The sequence below is a fragment of the Adelges cooleyi genome, unplaced genomic scaffold (assembly GCF_023614345.1).
Source record: "Adelges cooleyi isolate 19-005CV unplaced genomic scaffold, UGA_ACOO_1.1 ACOO_flye_CR_arks_rails_tigmint_CR_PRNA_666, whole genome shotgun sequence".
Classification (NCBI taxonomy): Eukaryota; Metazoa; Arthropoda; class Insecta; order Hemiptera; family Adelgidae; genus Adelges; species Adelges cooleyi.
Window position 1 is genome coordinate 362,685 of NW_026096367.1, and position 19,826 is coordinate 382,510.

General features: G+C 27.1%; 2 protein-coding genes and 1 long non-coding RNA gene across 5 annotated transcripts; 1 reads left to right on the forward strand and 2 right to left on the reverse strand.

Annotated features, from left to right (window-relative positions):
- Nucleotides 1–1,784: 1,784 nt before the first annotated feature.
- On the reverse strand, nt 1,785–7,399 carry LOC126845063 (uncharacterized). 3 transcript variants are annotated; one of them, XM_050583625.1, is made up of 14 exons: nt 7,041–7,392; nt 6,834–6,860; nt 6,336–6,368; nt 5,908–5,925; nt 5,689–5,721; nt 5,446–5,478; nt 5,218–5,250; nt 4,996–5,028; nt 4,707–4,733; nt 4,471–4,497; nt 4,287–4,316; nt 3,373–3,498; nt 2,323–2,457; nt 1,785–1,931 (listed from the first exon to the last, which is right to left on the reverse strand). In XM_050583625.1, exons 1-13 carry the CDS (start codon nt 7,093–7,095, stop codon nt 2,372–2,374), a joined length of 561 nt encoding a protein of 186 aa, XP_050439582.1. In that variant the 5' UTR covers nt 7,096–7,392; the 3' UTR covers nt 1,785–1,931; nt 2,323–2,371. The 3 variants fall into 3 exon arrangements, with proteins under 3 accessions (XP_050439582.1, XP_050439584.1, XP_050439583.1); XM_050583627.1 differs by lacking the exon at nt 5,446–5,478 and having other exon boundaries at nt 7,041–7,399; XM_050583626.1 differs by lacking the exon at nt 5,218–5,250 and having other exon boundaries at nt 7,041–7,398.
- Nucleotides 7,400–9,303: 1,904 nt separating this feature from the next.
- On the forward strand, nt 9,304–10,306 carry LOC126845074 (uncharacterized). The gene is made up of 3 exons (XR_007686684.1): nt 9,304–9,660; nt 9,727–9,915; nt 9,982–10,306. It is a non-coding gene; the product is annotated as an uncharacterized LOC126845074 (long non-coding RNA).
- A 6,474-nt stretch (nt 10,307–16,780) lies between these two features.
- LOC126845070 (zinc finger protein 888-like) lies at nt 16,781–19,808 on the reverse strand. Its single transcript, XM_050583633.1, has 2 exons — nt 19,727–19,808; nt 16,781–17,546 (listed from the first exon to the last, which is right to left on the reverse strand). Exons 1-2 carry the CDS (start codon nt 19,798–19,800, stop codon nt 16,781–16,783), a joined length of 840 nt encoding a protein of 279 aa, XP_050439590.1. The 5' UTR covers nt 19,801–19,808.
- Nucleotides 19,809–19,826: the final 18 nt, after the last annotated feature.

Below are 19,826 nucleotides of genomic sequence, written 5' to 3' on the forward strand. Positions count from 1 at the left end.
AATCTAATTAATATCTATATCTCTATATACAGGGTGATTCTTTTATCATGGGCCACTCAACATTTCACCGTGCTTAATATATAATTGAATTGTTTATCTTCACAGTGATTTTATATAATGTGATCTCAATTCTCCATAAACTTTTATGTTCCTACCCCCTCCCAAATAAGTTTTTTTCATAGCGACTTTGGAAACTAAAATGATAACGTATATATTTTATTAACTTTTTAAATTAAAATTATTTTACTAACAATTTTGATTGGTTGATAACCAGTTTTGAACCACCATTTTTAAAGTTATAAGAGTTATTTATTTATTGCATACGACATTTTTCGGCTTAACAGTCTATACGAATAATAATAATAATTACAAAAATGAATAATTAAAACAAATCAATAATAATTATGAAGACAACAACATTAACAGCGGTAATGATAGTAGATAAATAGGTAACAAATAAAGAAAATATCGCAAAAGTACAGCGAGTTCACCAAGCCATTTGGCGGATGCAGGGCCGTCTTCGTGCAATTGGACTAACCCTCTTTCTCACTTCATGTTAATACATGACTGGACTATGTGACTGACGGATTGTTTGTACGAGATAGCCTTCGAAGGTCAGGTCAGGAGGCAGCTATGTTTGATAGAAACGGTAACCATTCGCGGTTTGTGTAGATTTCGCAGTTCCTAAGATGATGATGCGCAATATGGCATGATTCAGCTGTACATTGCAACTTTTTTGCAGTGCGCACTTGTCTTAGAAACCCATTTTCTATGTGTGCAGCTTGGTCGCAGCAGTTTCTGTTTTTTTTCCAAAAACCTGCCTGTTCAACTGGCCAGGATGCTAGAATCAGTCATTCGAAGATTTTGTACGTTGATGATGGCGGTGAATATAATTCTATAATTCTTAGGTTCAGTGGGTTCCTTATTGAGCTTTAAGATGGCTATAACTTTGGATTCGTGCCGAGATATTGGGATATTATTCGTGTTTACTGTATTAGTGACTAGTGTTGCAATCCATCTAATGCCACTGAGCCCAAGATTTTTTAGGAATTCTGAAGGCACGCCATCTGTTCCAGCCGCTTTTCCATTTTTAACCGTTTTCAACGCATTTTGGACTTAACTAAAGTTCAAAATACTAAAAATATCCTTCGTTCATCGTTGATTTTGCAATATTGTAAATTGTGATACTCATTAAAATAGGTTTATTTAAATTTAAAACATTTAAAATCAAAGATACAATACATACAAGTCGAAATATAACTTGACTTGCTGTTTTAACTAGTTTGAGAGACCAAAAACGTAATGGATAATCTTACAATGAGTAAAAATTTTAATTTATTTTTTTCAGGTTCTCCTAGTTTTTTTTGGAAGGGGGGGGGTTGATATTGTTAAACAACCGATAAAAAGTTGGTCATAATATTGTAACTATTTACACTAGTTAAGCGGATTATTGAAAATTATCACTACAAAAAAAGCCGTACCTTGTAGTCCAAAATATATATTACTATTTCAGACAATACTTACTTTAAGGTTATAGTAATTTGCTTGTCACACAAATAGAATGTTACCCTCAAATACCTAATAAAAAAATAGGCAGTGCCTATTTTAAAAAGCTTACAAAACCAACAACCGCTTACGTTTGATATTTAAATTAGGTACAATTTTAATTTTATCATTATAGTCTTTTACACAAAAAACATTTGTTATCTGCTTCTTTGACAAGTCAATTTATTTTTAACATCAGTTTTATTAGTTAGATATAACTCAATATGAAAAACAACACATTTTTAATTTGCCAAATGGTAAAATTTTAATATGGTAATTGAGTGAATACATATATAATTTCCGTTTAGTGAAAGTTTTAACATTTTAATGATAGTTATATTGTATTATTGGATACTGGAAGTGATTACGACACCTTTGGACCATTTCTGTAATCAGAAAAACGTTATTATCATTTATAGCACAAATTAAAGTAATATGAAACTAGTTATCGGACTCTCATTATTTTCATAATGTTACTTTTCATGTAGGTCACGATAAGATCTACAAAAGCTACCTCATTAAAGTATTCTTAAGCAATTGATTTGCTTGAACGATATAAAATGTTTTTTATAATTTATAATGTTCATAATTTTATACATCTTTTTCAGTTAAAACGATCGTTATTCAACAGATTATATTTAACATAATATATAATAATATGTACACTACCTATATAAATCTAATATGTACTGGAATTTGTGTCTATAATAGTTTTTTATCAAGCTATTTGGTTTTCTTTGATAGGAAAAAAATGTAATATTTAATAAATTAAGTTACCTCATCATGAATGACGATGGCAACTATTATGGTAATGACTACCATATGGTTACTTTATGACTTTATGAAGAGCATTTTTCACCTTTCTTACGAGACCAGTACCATTACCTTGATATTGATTATAAGCATTATAACCTGAAATGTATTGATTTATTTGTTAAATGTATGTATATACCTGACAATTAATAATAATGCAAGTGAATTAGACCCCACATCGTATGCTAGTGCATATGTTATGCATTATGTAATCTGATGAGAAAAATTGCATAGACTAATATTTTTTTTTTATATATATAAAAATGAAGTAAACAATTGTTTACCATGAAATAATTTATTCGAAAATAAATAAGACATATTTGGTTCAGAAACAATAATTAAAAAAAAAAAATATTATAATAAAAACATATCATTATCAAATTAATACCCTCTCAGTACTGCATCGAAGATAAAATGTTATTATAATTTATTTAAAAAACTAAGTAAAACGTAAGCACTTATATATAACGTTTCTGTAGCTATTTAGTTATTACATAATATTGCAAATGGCACAACAAATAAGTCTAAAGAAAAAAACAATTGATAAAAAAAAACGTTATTTTTATTTTTTTTTTTACAATAATTTGTCTTTGTAAAGTAAGTAAGAAATACATATTTATGTTGAATAAAATATATTCTCCTTTGGAATTAAAGGGTTCTATATAATAAAAATAATCGATATTTATGGAATAAAAAGTTCTATAATTAAAATTTTAACAAAAAATGTATACAAAAACTAAGTTAGCTTTGTAAATGTGTAGGAACTATTAATTTTAACCATTTAAGTGGCAATAATTTCTAATCAGAAAAAAAAACACTAAGAACCTTCCCAAAACCTTCTCAGTTTCCCATCGAATTCAATATGTATATAAATTATAATTCATAAAACAAATTATGTAAAACACTTCGATGCCAATCAGTAGGATGTACCTACAAGTATTAATTAGGTATAGATTAAAATTAATATAAGAGAAAACTTTTTTAGCTTGCATTTATTTCCTAGTTGTTACTAACCTTGTGGATTTGGCACACCATGTGCATATGGCACACCTTGAGCATATGGCACACCTTGAGCATATGGCACACCTTGTGCATATGGCACACCTTGTGCATTTGACACAACTTGTGGTAATTGCACACCTTGTGGGATTAAATATGAAGAACAAAATTAGTTACCTGAATATGTTTCTGTTTGAGCGTTTGATTCAATGAAAATATGACGTTATACGGTATTCCCCCAATTTATTAAGGAACTCACTTCGGTATAAGTCATATTTTGCAAAATTTTCATTAAACGTTTACTTTTTAGAAGAAGTAAACTATCAAAAAAAAATATGTCCAAGAAAAAAAGGTACTAGCAAGGTGGGCTTATAATGATTATTAATTCACCTTGGACGCTAGATACAATAAGAAATCATTTTTATCACAAAAAATCATATACAAAGAACTATAATTAGCTGTACAATTTGCTACTGACTATTCTGTTTAAAATATTTGTGCAATATTTATTTAATATTCTCATAATATTCGTTAATTTTCAATGAATTATTATTTATTATGTCTTTTGTATTTGTATAGTATAAGTTTATAATTCAAACATATTATACTAATATAGAAACTAAGTACTTATGTCCAGGTTTTAAGACTTTAATACTATTTATTATGAAAAATGTAGTCAAGTTCTGATAGTGAAATATATACTAATGAAAAATGTGAAATATTATCTGTGTAAAATATATTAAAATTAATGATTTCTCTTTTAAAATGTAAATAATACATATTATTAGTATCGCATGGTTTTTATTTTACCCTAAAAGACTTAAGTCTTTTCGTGGGTAAAATAAAAACCATAGGGCTAAGTTCTGCCCCATAGTTAAGTACCAATTGATTTATTTTACAGTAACTATAACTTCATAGTATATACTGACCTCCTGCGTAATTAGGTGCCATTACACCACCTACATGAACATGATTACACAAAAAAAAAATTATTATTTACAAACTTTAATTGGACTTTATGGTATATGGGTAACCAAACAATGAAGTTTGTATCGCTTTCATAGTAACTTCATAAGTGCACATTATTTTTTACCGTTATTTTACGTTACTTACCATGTCCATATGGCTGAGCTTGTGGACCTACAAAAAAATGAAAAGCCGGTTATTAATATATTCCATATTGCATAGACTAAAAAGATAGAAAAATTATACACAAGTTATAATCAAACTAAGTTTGTTACTAAATATTTTATCCCCTCGGAATAATTAATAATTAAACTTAAATATAAAAACTTTTACAAAAACTAACATTTAGAATTTTCGTTTACTTGAACTTAGCTGTTACTTACCATACTGATATCCCACATTGTGTAGGCCTGAATAATATTAAGAACAAAATTAATTATCAATATACTTAAGCATATGGTATAGAATATAAAGATAGAAGAATTATGAAAAAATGTTATACTTGAATGAAGCGGCTTTAGAAAAAGGGAACAAATGTTATAGATAGAATGAAGTTAAGTTCCAATATGAGACAATGTTGTCAACTTATAACTGGATTTATTCATACATGGAAATGTCTTTTAAGAAGTAAGGACTCGATGAATTCTTATTAAACTGTTTGTTGTTTCTCACCGTGTCCATGTATCGGACTGTATGGGGGTGTAACTAAACATAAAGAACATAATTAGTTTTAATGTGAAATTATACAAATACAACATACTAGTAGTTTATAATAAATTATATTCTATAATTGAAGTTAAATATGTTTCTGTTTCTTGAGCGTTTTTCAATGATAATAGAGTTAAGTAAGGAAGAAATGTACTGGACAGATAAATACTGTTTGTTGTTTCTCACCTTGTCCATGTATCGGACTGTACGGGGGTGTAACTAAACATAAAGAACATAATTAGTTATCAATGTGGAATTATACAAACATAATATACTAGTAGTATATTATGTATTCTATTCTATATTTGAAGCTAAAAATGTTTCTGTTTCTTGAGCGTTTTTCAATGATAATAGAGTTAAGTAAGGAAGAAATGTACTGGATAGATAAAAATTTAACTGTTTGCTGTTCCTCACCTTGTCCATGTATCGGACTATATGGTGGTGTAACTAAACATAAAGAACATAATTAGTTATCAATGTGGAATTATACAAACATAGTATACTAGTAGTATACTATGTAGTAATTATATATTCTATTCTATATTTGAAGCTAAAAATGTTTCTGTTTCTTGAGCGTTTTTCAATGATAATAGAGTTAGGTAAGGAAGTAATGTAGGTACTGGATGAATAAAAATTAAACTGTTTGTTATTCCTCACCTTGTCCATGTACCGGATTGTATGGGGATGGGACTAAACATAAAGAACATAATTATTAATAAAATCAATGTGAAATTAGTTTGTTCTAGTAGAAATAAAATAGTATTATCATTGTATCTATGCACATTGTATTAAAATTGTGTATTTACAAAAAAATCACAAATTTAACAACTAAAAACAAGTAAAACGTGTATTAATTGTTAGTTGTTAGGTACGTACTTTGTCCTAATTGTCCAGCTATTGGAATTAAAATATAAAAAACATTAATTAGCTACTATTATAAATGTATATTATTATGTAACGTATTATATTGTCATGTAAACTGTTAAAAAGTCCCAAATAAAAACAGTGAATCAAATTGTATTTTTGTATAGAAATGTATTTTATAAAGTAATTATTACAAATTAAAAAAAAATATAATTTTTTTCAAATAGTTATTTATGTTTAGAAATTAAACAACAAATGTTAAGATTTAAATATAAACATAAGACTTAAAACATTTTACCTCTTCGGAATAATAGGGTTGTACTTAATGAAATATTTTATCTTTTCACTACAAAAAAGTTCTTTAATTGGAACTTCTATACAAAATGGACAAACAAAACTAAGTAAATTTATAACGTGCCTTTAATTAACAGATAACTTACTTTTTGCTAAGTGTTTTATGTATTTTTCATGTTCTAATTATAAAAAAATAAAATTAGATAACTGTATATACTATGCTATGTACAAGGTGCTTTATTTTGAGTAAGACACTTGATTTCTCAGAAAATATTATCACTTATTACTTAGATGAAAAAAAATCCAGTTTTTTTTTGGGAAAACACATTTTTCATTGTTTCGAAAATTTTTATCCCCAAATCTTATAAGAAAAAGGCAAGCCAAATGCCAACATTTGAATAAAAAAGTGTGTTATGTTACGATTAACTTTTAATAATTATTAAAGCTTATATTTGTGTATGTGAGTAAATTGAGTTGACAATACTTAACGTTAACACATCTGTTATGAATTTATTTTTTGAAAATATGAGAAATTGTGGTAATTATAGTTAAAACTAAACTAAAAGCAGACGTTTACAAAAATATTTACATCTTTCAAGAAATCGAGTGTCTTGTCCAAAATGAAATACCCAATGTTTACCGACCTTTCTTTGCCTTTTTATGTGCATCACCTAATCCAACAAATTATACACAGCAAATTACTGTTTGTTAACTATATAATGATGACATATAAAGGTATGTAGAATATTACAGGGGAAAATTGTGCACTAATCAGTTATAAAATAATTTATAAATAATCTAATAATCAAATTGAAAACGTTGTATTGTAAAAAAAAAAAAACAAATATTACCCAATGCTGTTGCCAAGACGATGGCGACTAAAAACAAAATAGCGATTTTTCGCATCTTACAACGTTGTGAAAGTTTCCAATATTTTCGGAGCAGCACTTAAAGTTCAAAGTCGTCCAACCGAGAACTCAATAATCGTACAGTGAACGAGTAAAATGAAACACCGTACACTATATATTATTTTAACAAGTGCCACTCTGACTGTAGATAAACGCGGGTTTTGTAAAAATGATGACGCAAAAGACAATATAATAATTTGTGATTTTCAATGTACCTACCACAAAACAAACACTAAACATGATTAACTGTACCTAGGATGGAACTTGTGAGATGAAGTACCTGTGCATTTTGTCGGCAATGAGCAATACCGCTGAAACCGTTAAATCTAGTCTAGTATTTGAACATATAATTTTCATTTGTTTAAATATTTTCCTATCTAGTCCCAGTGGCAGCTTTTTGAACAAACATGTTTACTCTGACCATTTGTATTTTGTTACAAAATTTATCATCTATTTTTGTGACCTATATCCGGCTACAATATTCTTCGGTGGCCGTACCCGTCCCTTAAGAACAAAGGCATAATATATTGGCCACGCGATAACTACACTGTTTGTATTAATCGTGCGTTGGGAACGTTGAACTGTATGCACGCGTTATGTAATACAATAGAATATATTTTGTCACCATAATAAAGATTTCAATGCAAAACCGCTTACGGAAAATATGGTCGTTCTTATTGTTTTCCTAAGCCTAAGAGTAAATAGTACCTATACGAATAGGCGGTTTTCATTTGTTTACATTGCATAACAGTCGTTGTGAAAAATACCGTTTACAGTAAAAACTGATATGATATATTGTACATAAATATTTATTAAAATAAAATATACTAGTTTTATACAAACAATTAGACACTTGAGTACCCTTGCGTATGTATCCCTGCACATGCAAATGTCTCAAGGGGTCAACCACCATATTATCACTAAAAGTGTTTTTAACAATTCAAAATAGTTCAAGGCTGAAACCTTGTATAGCTGGGAGGTTCTTTGTTGACTTACAAAATTGTTTTTGGAAAAATTAATTTGGTACACTATTGCACTATTGTCTTGTGTTCTAGTAAAACCGTTTCTTTATCATTCTCCTTAAATCTTATTTCACACAATATAATAGGTACGCTTTAACATTGTTTTTATCATATTTTAAATTGTTAATAAATGTATTATATTATTTCAGGATATATTAAGGCGATGTGATAGGCGGATGGAGTTTTTATATAACATTATAAATAAAAACTCTCTAAGTGATATTAATATACTCTACTTCAGGAATAAAAAAAATATAATTTACCTATTATACAGGGTGTCCCATTTTAAAAAACGTATCTATTTTTCTCCAAAAATACTAATTATATCAAAAAGTTGTATATTAGAGACTTTTAGAGTACAAAGGTACGTACACACACCAAGGTTACTTCACACGACAAGGTTATCATAAGTATCAAAATAAAATAACCAAACTAAAAATAGCTAAAGAGACTTAATTTGCAAATTATGGGGTTTTCCATTAAAATTATGGGTTTTACCGAAACATTTTTCCTAGAAAAGTTGTCAGTTTTGATAAGATCATTTGTTTGGTTAACAAAAAATACACGGTTTCCATTTAAAAAAAAACATGTTATTGACCGTAAGTCAGTTATTTTGAATTTTGGACCAAATATGTTTTTTTTCAACGTTTCCCCTATATACAGGGTGATCCAACTAACGTAAGACACTCATTTTCTCTGAAAGTATGAATATTTTGCAAATTTTTTTTTCCCTAAAATTTTAGGTACATATTTAGCTACATTTTTCAATATTTAGAAAAATTTTATCTTCAACCCTTATACGTTAAATAAGTACGAACCTCGTTTTTTCAAATGGGAACATATGTTTTAAATTCCATAAATATAAAGACAAAAAATCTAAAAAAATGTTAGCGTTTGAATTTTTAATTTTCATCCATTTGTTCGCTGTTTATGACTTTGTAAAGATTTGAATTTTTGTCTATATTTCTTAATAATTTCATTCGATTCGACAAAGACAAGTAGTTTTATTACGACGGTCATCACATCAAATATAATAATAATTTGATGTTAACGCATTCCGTATCATAATCAGATATAATAAATAACCATACATTATTAGACGAAAGGTAGACTGTTACGGATAACGGACTTTACACTTTAACCTAATCTAGCTGGAGCTAGTCATTAGCTGGTTATCTCGGATAACAATATAGTATCTAAACTATGTATCAGTTACCACGGAATAATCGAGTGACCAGTACCCATAATATATTTTATTATTTGTACAAAATCGCATTATATTTATTATTTGTACATAACCTCATCGCTAACAAATTTCGACTTCGAAGTTCACACGTTTACATTAGTGAAATGAGGAATTGCAAACTTAATTAAAAAATGTTAGTAAATTTACATTTTACTTTATAGTAAATATGATAGCATGCTTATTGTAGTTATGTCATAACTCGTTATTTTATAATTTTTTAAATATATTAATTGATAATATTTGCTCTCGACTTTATTTTGACGTTACATTCTTGGACACACCATTAATTTAATAGGTAAGTGTATTAAAGTTTAATAGATAATTTAATACAATACGAATTCAATTAGCTTTTTTATTTTAGGTTGAATGCTTTTTTCCGAAAATCTTTTATCATTTAAAAATCAATGTTATCATGTCAGAAATATCTATGGCGTTGAGAATAGGCTATACCAATTACTATGGAAATGTCTTTTCAATTGGACCCAAGACTGAAGACCTTACAATTTTATATTAAGGTGTAAATTATAAATATAAAGCATTAATTTAATAGGTAAGTTTATTAGAGTTTAATGGGTAATTTAATACAATACGATTTCAATTAGCTTTTTTAATTTAGGTTGAATGCTTTTTTACTGAAAATATTTCATCTTTTAAAAACCAATGTTATCATGTAAAATTGGATTTGAGTATGACATATCAATTGCTATGGAAATGTCTTTCCAATCGGACCCAAGACCTTACATTTATATATCAAGGTGTAAATTATAAGTATAAAACATTTATTTCTAATGTGACATTTTTTCATGTGAATGTATAATATCAACACTAAGCAATTTGAATGAAAAGTGTGTTGTGTTAACTTAAAATAATTATTAATGCATGTATTTGTGTATGTGGGTTGATAATACTCATATACCTGTTTCATTTATTTTTAAAAATATCAGTAATTAATGTATGAATTTCATACTACTACATACAAGGAATCACTTCTTGATTATACCATTATTTATAATAATATGTAAGTATATTATTTTTATTTGATTAAACTTATCTAAGGTAGTTCAAATGTCTGCTTTCAGTTTAGTTATTTCTTACAATGATATAACCCATATATTGTGTGTCTGACATACATTACGGATATTTTATCATAAAGTTTTAGCTATAACTGACACAGGTATTTGGCTATCAAAGTTAAATTTTATATCAAATTAATTAATATACAATAATTCTCTCTTTAAAAAAGTAGTAATTCTATTAATTTGTATTTAATGAATTCAGTAAATCAAGTAAATTATTTTTTTGAACTTGCCTAAGATAATTCTTATAGTTAATTTTATTTATTGAATTTTGATTTTGTTAGATTTGTTTAATTACCAACGATTGTTAAAAGAAAAAAATTTAAATCAGTATTATAGAAGTTGAACAATTTCAAATGTATAGATATTGTTTTTGTTTAATATTTTTTATTGAATATTTTCAAAATAGTAACATTTGTAATTTTTAAATTTATTGTTGTATTAATAAATAGTTTATGAATATTTTATTAGTTAAATACTTATATTATCAGACAAAAGATTATTATTGTTCTTTAAATGTTATACTATACTATATGTTTGTCGTTGAAATTTATCAACACAATTGTTTGACTATGTGTTATCAATGTTCAAATTTTGTAAAGTACACAGTAAAAATTAATAAAAATTGTTTTTTAACTCTTTAAAGTAGGAAAATTGTCGCATACGCATTACAGCAAATATTCTTTTAACCATTATTTGCATCATTAAAGGTAAACAAATTTTATTTTTAACAACTATGCATTATAAGTTAGTATAATTGATTTTATAATTATTTGTATTTATACATAAATATAGTATACATGTATGTATGTGTATAAAATCAGACAAACTTGTCGCGTACAAATTCCATAAAATTGAAATCCTTAAAAATGTGTTTTATTACAGAATAATTGTTAAATTTAGATACTACAATTTAGCTAAGGCTATTTTTGATTTAATATTGCCACTTTTACATAATCTTAGTAAAACGTACCCGTTATAATAGTTTAATAATGTCAATACTTTAATTTGTATAGTAAACAAGGAAATATCAGATAATGGTTTTCTTTTTAAACAACTAAAATCTATTAAGCTTTTAATTTTCTAGATATTAAATAGTGAAGAAAATAATAAAAATAAGAAAATACTGATTATACATAAAATCAAAATAAGCAGATTCAACTGTAAAAGAATTAACTTTTCAATTTGAAATTTTTGAAACAGACATATTTTATTATAAAGGCTTTAGAATCACTATTATTATAACATTGTACACCTTATAAGTTATAATAATAATTAGTAAGTACTAATAAAAAGATTAGAAACATATAAACTATTTAATTTAATAGTTATTAATAAAATAAAAAAGACAAGTTCTGATAATTTAATGTTTGCGTGACACAAACCCTAACTTTATTTCTGAAGTTTGAGTATCACTGTGTGATTTTGTGTAATTGAGTCACAAACTATTGATCCATATTTTTATTAACAGGATCTTAATAAGAAATAACTTGACTTAAAAAAAAATGAAATATCAATGATGTTGAAAAATTTACCGTTACAGAAAAATCAAATCTTTTTTGCCAACAGGATGGGGAAAACAGAAAAAAAAGTATAAGTACTTTGAATCATAGTTTGGAACTACCGGCTTAAATTAAGTCGATAATTAATACAATTTCAAACTTAACTGTGATTTTGTTGTAGGTTCCTAAAACACTGTTTACAAACATCTAGTCTTTAGACAACGTAATCATTTAAACACAGTCCACTTTATTGCATTATTTTTTATTAATAAAGTTGTTTATATAATAAAAAAAAGTTAGTTATAAATGTAAAATAAGCAACATTTTAAATATTTACTGTAGAATTAAAATAGTAAGCAAATTAAATCCAAAATTCCTTATTTAGTGTAAATTGTTTAAAACAATTATTTGAGCACAACATATTTTGAATAAATTGAACATAACTAAACAAATAATAGTAACGCTTCGCGACGCTTGTCCATTCAATGTATGCACTTATGAGATTGTAAGCCAAATTTTAAAGCTATTGTTTACTACCCATAAAAACTAAAAATTATAATTTTCAAATAGCATAATAATGATCTGTTGTACTGTGCTGTTACTTGTTGAATGTAGAACATAGATAGTAGAAAAATATGATAACTAATGATAATAATATTTTGTATTATCATCATAGCAGCAGTTATCAACCTACTTGTACCACGGTTTTTGATTGTTGTGGTTAAATAGCCATTCGTTAGCTGCTGTCAATATAGGTCTGTCAACCTACCTGTCATGACGATGTGTTAGAAAAGTCGGTAATCTATAAATATAAAACGCTGGTCAAACAAAATATCACAAAACATTTTATTGTGTTTGGTTATCTGTGTACTCATCTATCGGACAATGCGATCATAAATAAGTATTTTATTGGCTCCCGGTCTTTGGAAAACCAAAGAAATATAACAATATTTAAGAGAAAATGTAATATCTTTACAAAGTCATAGCTAACGACTAGATGGATAAAAATTAATAATTCAAACGATAACATATTTTAAAATTTTTTGCCTACAAATTTATGGAATTAAAAACATATGTTGCCATTTGAAAACGTGAACTTAGACCCTTTTTATCGTATAAGGGATGAAAATAAAAATTTTCGAAGCATTGAAAAATGTAGTAAAACTTATACCTAAAAGAATAGGAAAAAATGTTTTTTCAAAATATTCATATTTTCCGAGAAAATGAGTGTCTTACGTTAGTTGGATCACCCTGTACTCTAAAAGTCTCTAATGAGCAACTGGTGACATTAAAATGACTGGTGCACGTTTTTGCATTCAGAATTAGACCTAAGTTGTCCAATTAAAAACTAAAAAGTAGATTTTATTTGTCTGTAAAAAAAATAATTGCTGGTAAAAAAACAACTTGGTTTATATCTTACAAAAGTGAATCTTCCAAATTGGTGTTGTCAATGAATAAAAACTCATTGTCACAGATGAAACCATTAAAAACGCATCAGAACCAAGCACATTTGTTATCTTTTCCCAAGCAACTTGTATTTAATAACAAAAATGTTTTTTGAGATCAATACTAATATGTATAGGTAAGTAGTAAAAAACAAGATAATATTTTCAATTGTCCGAATAGCAAAAGTTTATGATTTTATTATAATTTAGTGAAATGTAATTTAGATTTTGGAAAAATGTACACAATCAAATGATAATTTGTATTGCACTTGAAATATAACTGGACATTCCTAAAGCATATTTGGGTCCTTTCTGTAACTAAAAAACATACACCTTTATTGTTCATAGGGAAATATAATTATTTTTCATAACGTTACTACTTAGAGCTGTGCTTATAACCAACTATTTTGTTTTATTAACCATATAAATCATTTTTGGTATATTAATTGGATATTGATTTTTATAAAACTTTTATTTTAACTGTAACTTGGTTTTCTTTATCATAAAAGAAAATCTCAAATTTTAAAAAAAACCATGCTATGCGTGTACAAGTTTGTTTTGTCTTTTCATAAAATCTCAATAAAATGTATTCTTAGTTTTTTGAAATTGTTCGTTACTCTCATTATTACCATGTGATAATAATACAAACATTATCCATAATATATAATAATTATTCTATATAAACAGTGTATATATTTACTTAAAATTTAAGTTACCCTATCGATTTAATGGTAGGGCTTAGGTTCACACATGTCTCATTGACATGACGGAGTCTGGAGGTTGAAGACATGGTGAATGAGTATCTAAATTCTAAATATAAAGAAAACAATCAGGTATCAATGAATTCCTCACATTAGTTAATCCATGTCAACTGATAGCAGGTTAATTAAATTGCTCCAGCTATACTGTATATTTCTAGCAGTATTCAGTACTCTTTGTTCTATTGGTATTAACATATTATATTATTTGTACGTAGAAATGCCATTACAAAAGTAAGGGGAAAATGTACTGGCAAAATTAATATTTAACTGTTTGTTGTTTTTCACCTTGGCCATATGACAGATAGTAAATTTTCGAAACAGTGAATAAAATTTTATTTCATATTTAAATTTATTTAATGAAGTAATTATTACAAATTTTAAAACGACTTATTATTTTCAAACAAGTTTTGATATTCGGTAATTAAATAAAAAATCCTAACCTTGGTCATATATCAGATTTCATGGGGGTGGGGCTAAATATGAAGAACAAAATTAGTTATCAATGTGAAATTACATAAACATATGTATTATATACTGTTATGTTATATAGATACTGTTACTGAATAAGTTTCTGTTTCTTGAGTGTTTATTTCAATGATAAAATGTTTAACATGCTTAGTTAGAAAGACGTTTTACACTTTATTTATTAAACAATTCACTTCGGCATAAGTAATTTTTTGCAAAAACTTCATTTAACGTTTTAACTATAATGTGTAATAAATACATTTTAATTTAAAAAGTTAATAGAATATACTCTACCTTTTAAAAAACTTAAATTTTGAAGTTTTAAACTTTATTTACCCAAAAAGGTAAAAAATAACGAATAAAGCTAGAATTAGTTACATTCACTCATTTCGCTAAATTTGGATACGCCAGTGACTATGTATAGTACCAAGTTGAAAATACTTTAATTTTAGTGGGTTATTTTAGATTAAGAAAGTAGAAGAAATGAACTTGAAAAACGCATTGAGTCGATATTTTAAAATATAATTTATATTTTTAGCTTCGATGCGGAGCTGAGAGTATACTGACTTTACAAAATTGGTCCCACATTCTTTATTTTGGTGTGTTTTAAAACGCTGAAACAATTTTTTCCTGTAGGCTGTAGCAACTTTTTAATCTCCCAAAGTATTAACAAATACGAACAAATCAACAACATCGAAAAATGTATGATATCTTTAAAAGTTAGTTTAATTCATTAACTATTAATTAATAATAATTAATTTAATTAGGCATGTAAGAATATTTAAACTCGAAAATACCCTAATTATGCAGTAGTGTTCTGAAATAATTTTTAAATGTTTTATAGTTGTGAGCTGTAGTAAGAAAACAAAACACAATTATTGTAAAAAATATTACAATCAGTAAATATTTTCTGCAAAGAACAGCCTAAAATAATAATAGAAGAAAGTTATTTTTCAAATAAAGTTTTATTAGATACCTAAATCAATTATATTGTGTTAAATATTAATATTATGCTATCTAATATATAACAGCATATAGGTAATTTTATTTACACAGTTTTCGATTTAAGCACATATTTGTTCATTTTAGTCAAGAATAAAAAGTAAACTTATATGGGTACATATGTTTCTACCAATTAACACTAAATGTAAATACTAAATACATTGGTATCTATTGGTAAAGTTTTCAGTCTTAAGTTACTCAATTTAACAGTAAAACTAAATTGCCAAATTATATAACATGTTGAGTACACGTTAAAAACGTATAAAACACATTGGTTTCACTAAATACCTTTGTGCAAGTGTGTATGATAATAATCAGTTATAATATTTAATAATGATAAGAAAACTAATAAAAATATAATATATCTGATATAAATCCTAAGTAAAAAAATTTGCAAAAAATTAACAAATCGATTTTTGAAAAACTATTTTGAAACTGCCAAATAGCCACGTGAGGTTTATGAATCTATGAGCCGTGTGCTTTTGCTTGATGACTTTTGAGAGAATCTTGGCGACCATATGATTTATCACAGACTGAGCATTTGTGTCGTACCCCACCAATATGTATACGTGCATGTCTCTTAAGGTGATATTGTTGAAGGAATGTTTTTTTACAGATATCGCATTTATACGGTTTCTCGCCAGTATGTATACGTGCATGTTTCTTGAGATCAGATTGTTGAATGAACGGTTTTCCACAGACAACGCATTTAAATGGTTTCTCGCCGGTATGTGTTCTTTCATGAGTTTTGAGGTGAAGACTTGTCTACCAAATGTTTTTTCACAGACATTGCATTTAAAGGTTTCTCCGGTATGCGTCATGTTTTGAGGTAGCTTGTTACAAATGTTTTTTCACAGACAGCATTTAAAGGTTTCTCCGGTTGTGTTCTTTTATGAGTTTTGAGGTTACATTGTCTATTAAAACATTTTTCACAGACATCGCATTTAAAGGGTTTCTCTCCGGTATGTATACGTGCATGGTTCTTAACGTGATATTGTGAAACGAATGTTTTTTTACAGATATCGCATTTAAAAGGTTTCTCGCCATTATGTATACGTGTATGTCTCTTGAGATCAAATGTTGAATGAAGGTTTTTTCACAGACATCGCATTTAAACGGTTTTTCACCAGTATGTATGCGTTCATGAGCTTTGAGTGATGTTGTCTACCAAACGTTTTTTACAGACATCGCATTTAAACGGGTTTTCACCAGTATGTATGCGTTCATGAGCTTTGAGGTGATGTTGTCTACCAAACGTTTTTTTACAGACATCGCATTTAAACGGATTCTCGACGGTATGAATACGTGCATGGTACTTGAGATGAATTTGTCGACTGAATGTCTCTTGAGATTAGATTCTTCAATGAATGCCTTTTCACAGACAACGCATTTAAATAGTTTCTCGCCGGTATGTACACGTGCATGTCTCTTGAGATCAGAATGTTGAATGGAGGTTTTTTCACAGACAACGCATTTATAAGGTTTCTCACCAGTATGTATGCGTTCATGAATCTTGAGGTGAGATATCTGACCAAATCTTTTTATACAGTCATCGCATTTATAGGGTTTCTCGCCAGTATGTATGCGCCAATGTCTTCTCAGGTTTGATTTTGATGAAAAAGTTTTCACACAAATACCACAATTAAATAGACCATCTTTGTTTTGAGTATACTTTTTGATTCTGCTGTTACGATGATTGACTTTATTTTTTTGAGGTGCTTTCTTTTCAATGGAAGTACTAGAATGTGATTTCGCAATGTGCCGGATTATATTACTTTTGGTTATAAACCTCCTTTGACATATATTGCAGTCGAACCGACGTAATTTGTGTATGTTTTTCTCAGAATCGTTTTCTATAGTTTTGTTCAAACTGCAATCCATGGTTTTTGTATTGTTTGAGGTATCGGTCGCTTTACACGGAAAATTAATACTGCAACATGTATGGAACATAATAGATTAATTTAAGACAAATATATTTTGATATTATACAGCAAGTATTAATATTACTAACATTAAATAAACAACGCAACATTTTTAAGAATTAATTTTATTGATTTTACATGACATACAATAATCTACTATTAAGGCTATTTTTATTTGATTGTGTTGCCTAAACTTATCCTATAAAATACAATGTAACGTTCGCATTTATTAGAATATGGACAATAAACATCCGAGTGCCATAAGATTTGAAACTTAAAAAGTGTACTCTATCTAAAGTCCACTTTTACATTGAGTACCTTAAGATTTTTAAATGACCGACGTCTTTTAACCCTTAACTCGGCAGAAATAAAAATTTCACATGAAACGACTAAATTAAATTTTTAACATGAATATGGCTTTTGGATCAGGGACATTAAGAAAATCTTTGCGTGCGTGCGTGAATGGCACTGAACGTTACAAAAGACAATGTGTGCGTGTGCCGCTATTAAGCGGATGTTTTGTAAATTAAAGAACTGATAAATAATTTTTAATGTCTGGCTAAAAAATAGAGATATGCGATAAGAGATATTATAGATAAGATATAAAATGTACGATATTGTAGATACAAACTGTAGAGATATAATATTAGAAATAAAATATTAGAGATAAGAAACGAGACATATCCATATAATAAATACCTCTTTGAAAAGAAAACAAAATGTAACTAATTAATAATATTTTTATAAAGTTTTAAGTATTTTACTATGAGGACATTACTTATAGTCTATTTCATTAAAATTTACAAATGTACAACGCATCATTTTTAAGAATTAATTTTATTGATTTTACATGACATACAATAATCTACTACTAAGGCAATTTTATTTGATTGAGTAGCCTAAACTTATCCTATAAAATACAACGTAACATTCACATTTGTTAAAATAAGGATAATAAACGTCCGAATAACATAAGATTTAAAATCTTGAAAGTCTACATTGAGTACCTTGAGACTTTTTAATGACCGACTTCTTTTAACCCTTAACTCAGCAGAAATAAAAATTTCACACTGAACGACTAAACTTAATTTTTAACATGGATATGGCTTTTGGATCGGGGACATTAAAAAAATCTTTGCGTGCGCGCGTGAATAAGACTGAACGTTACCGAAGACAATGTGTGCGTGTGGCGCTATTAAGAGGATGTTTTGTAAATGAAAGAGCTGATAAATAATTTTTAATGTCTGGCTAAAAATTAGAGGTATTATAGATAAGATAAGATATAAAATATACGATATTGTAGATACAAACTTAGAGATAAAATATTAGAAATAAAATATAAGAGATAAGAAACGAGACATACTCATTTAATAAATACCTCCTTGAAAAGAAAACAAAATGTATCTAATTAATAATTATTTTTAAAAGTTTTAAGTATTTTAATATGAGGACATTACTTAAAGTCGATTTCATTAAAATTTTCCGCTCAACTTTTAATTTTTAATTTTGATAATTAAAAATGAATTTAATAAAAAATAAACAAACGCTATTACTTATTACATTATTTTTTTTTTATAACTGTTAGCATTAAGTATTTATTTTAAAAAATCACACCTTTTTTTTTTTCATGTGTCGATGTATCGACGTGGATAGCGTGGATACTAACAGTTTTTTTTTACTATTTAATACCCATAGAGATCATTTTTGAATTTTTTTTTTTAATGAACATCTTTTTTATAATAGCGTCTATCTTAAGATAGACCACCTCATTGAATAATTCAATAGATGTATCTTTAAACATACACTACTTCATCGACCTATTAAGAAAAAAAACAATAATGCTATCTTACTTAATAGTTTATGATTTTGTAGAGAAGATATTAATCATTATACTATATTTATATATATATATATTTATAAATTTAAAATTATAAGTAATCGCTTCATTTTTTTATTTTTTTTCTTCATTTTTTGATACTTTGATTTAAAATTATATTGATAAAAGGCAGATGCGGTTTTAATTAAAATAATATATTATTATATTAACAAGCAGTTCCTAAAATAAGGATAATAATAGCGAAACGCTAACATCGATACGACTGATGGGTTTATCGAGGAGGATAACATAATTACAAAAGTATTAAAGTTTTGTTCAAGAAAAACAAAATGGTAATAAAAATAACCTTACTCATAATTATTGTCGACTTCATTCTTTACCAAACACTTATTTGTTGTAGAAATTTCATTGTTTATGAACTGCATATCAAACGGTTTAGTTTTAATGACTT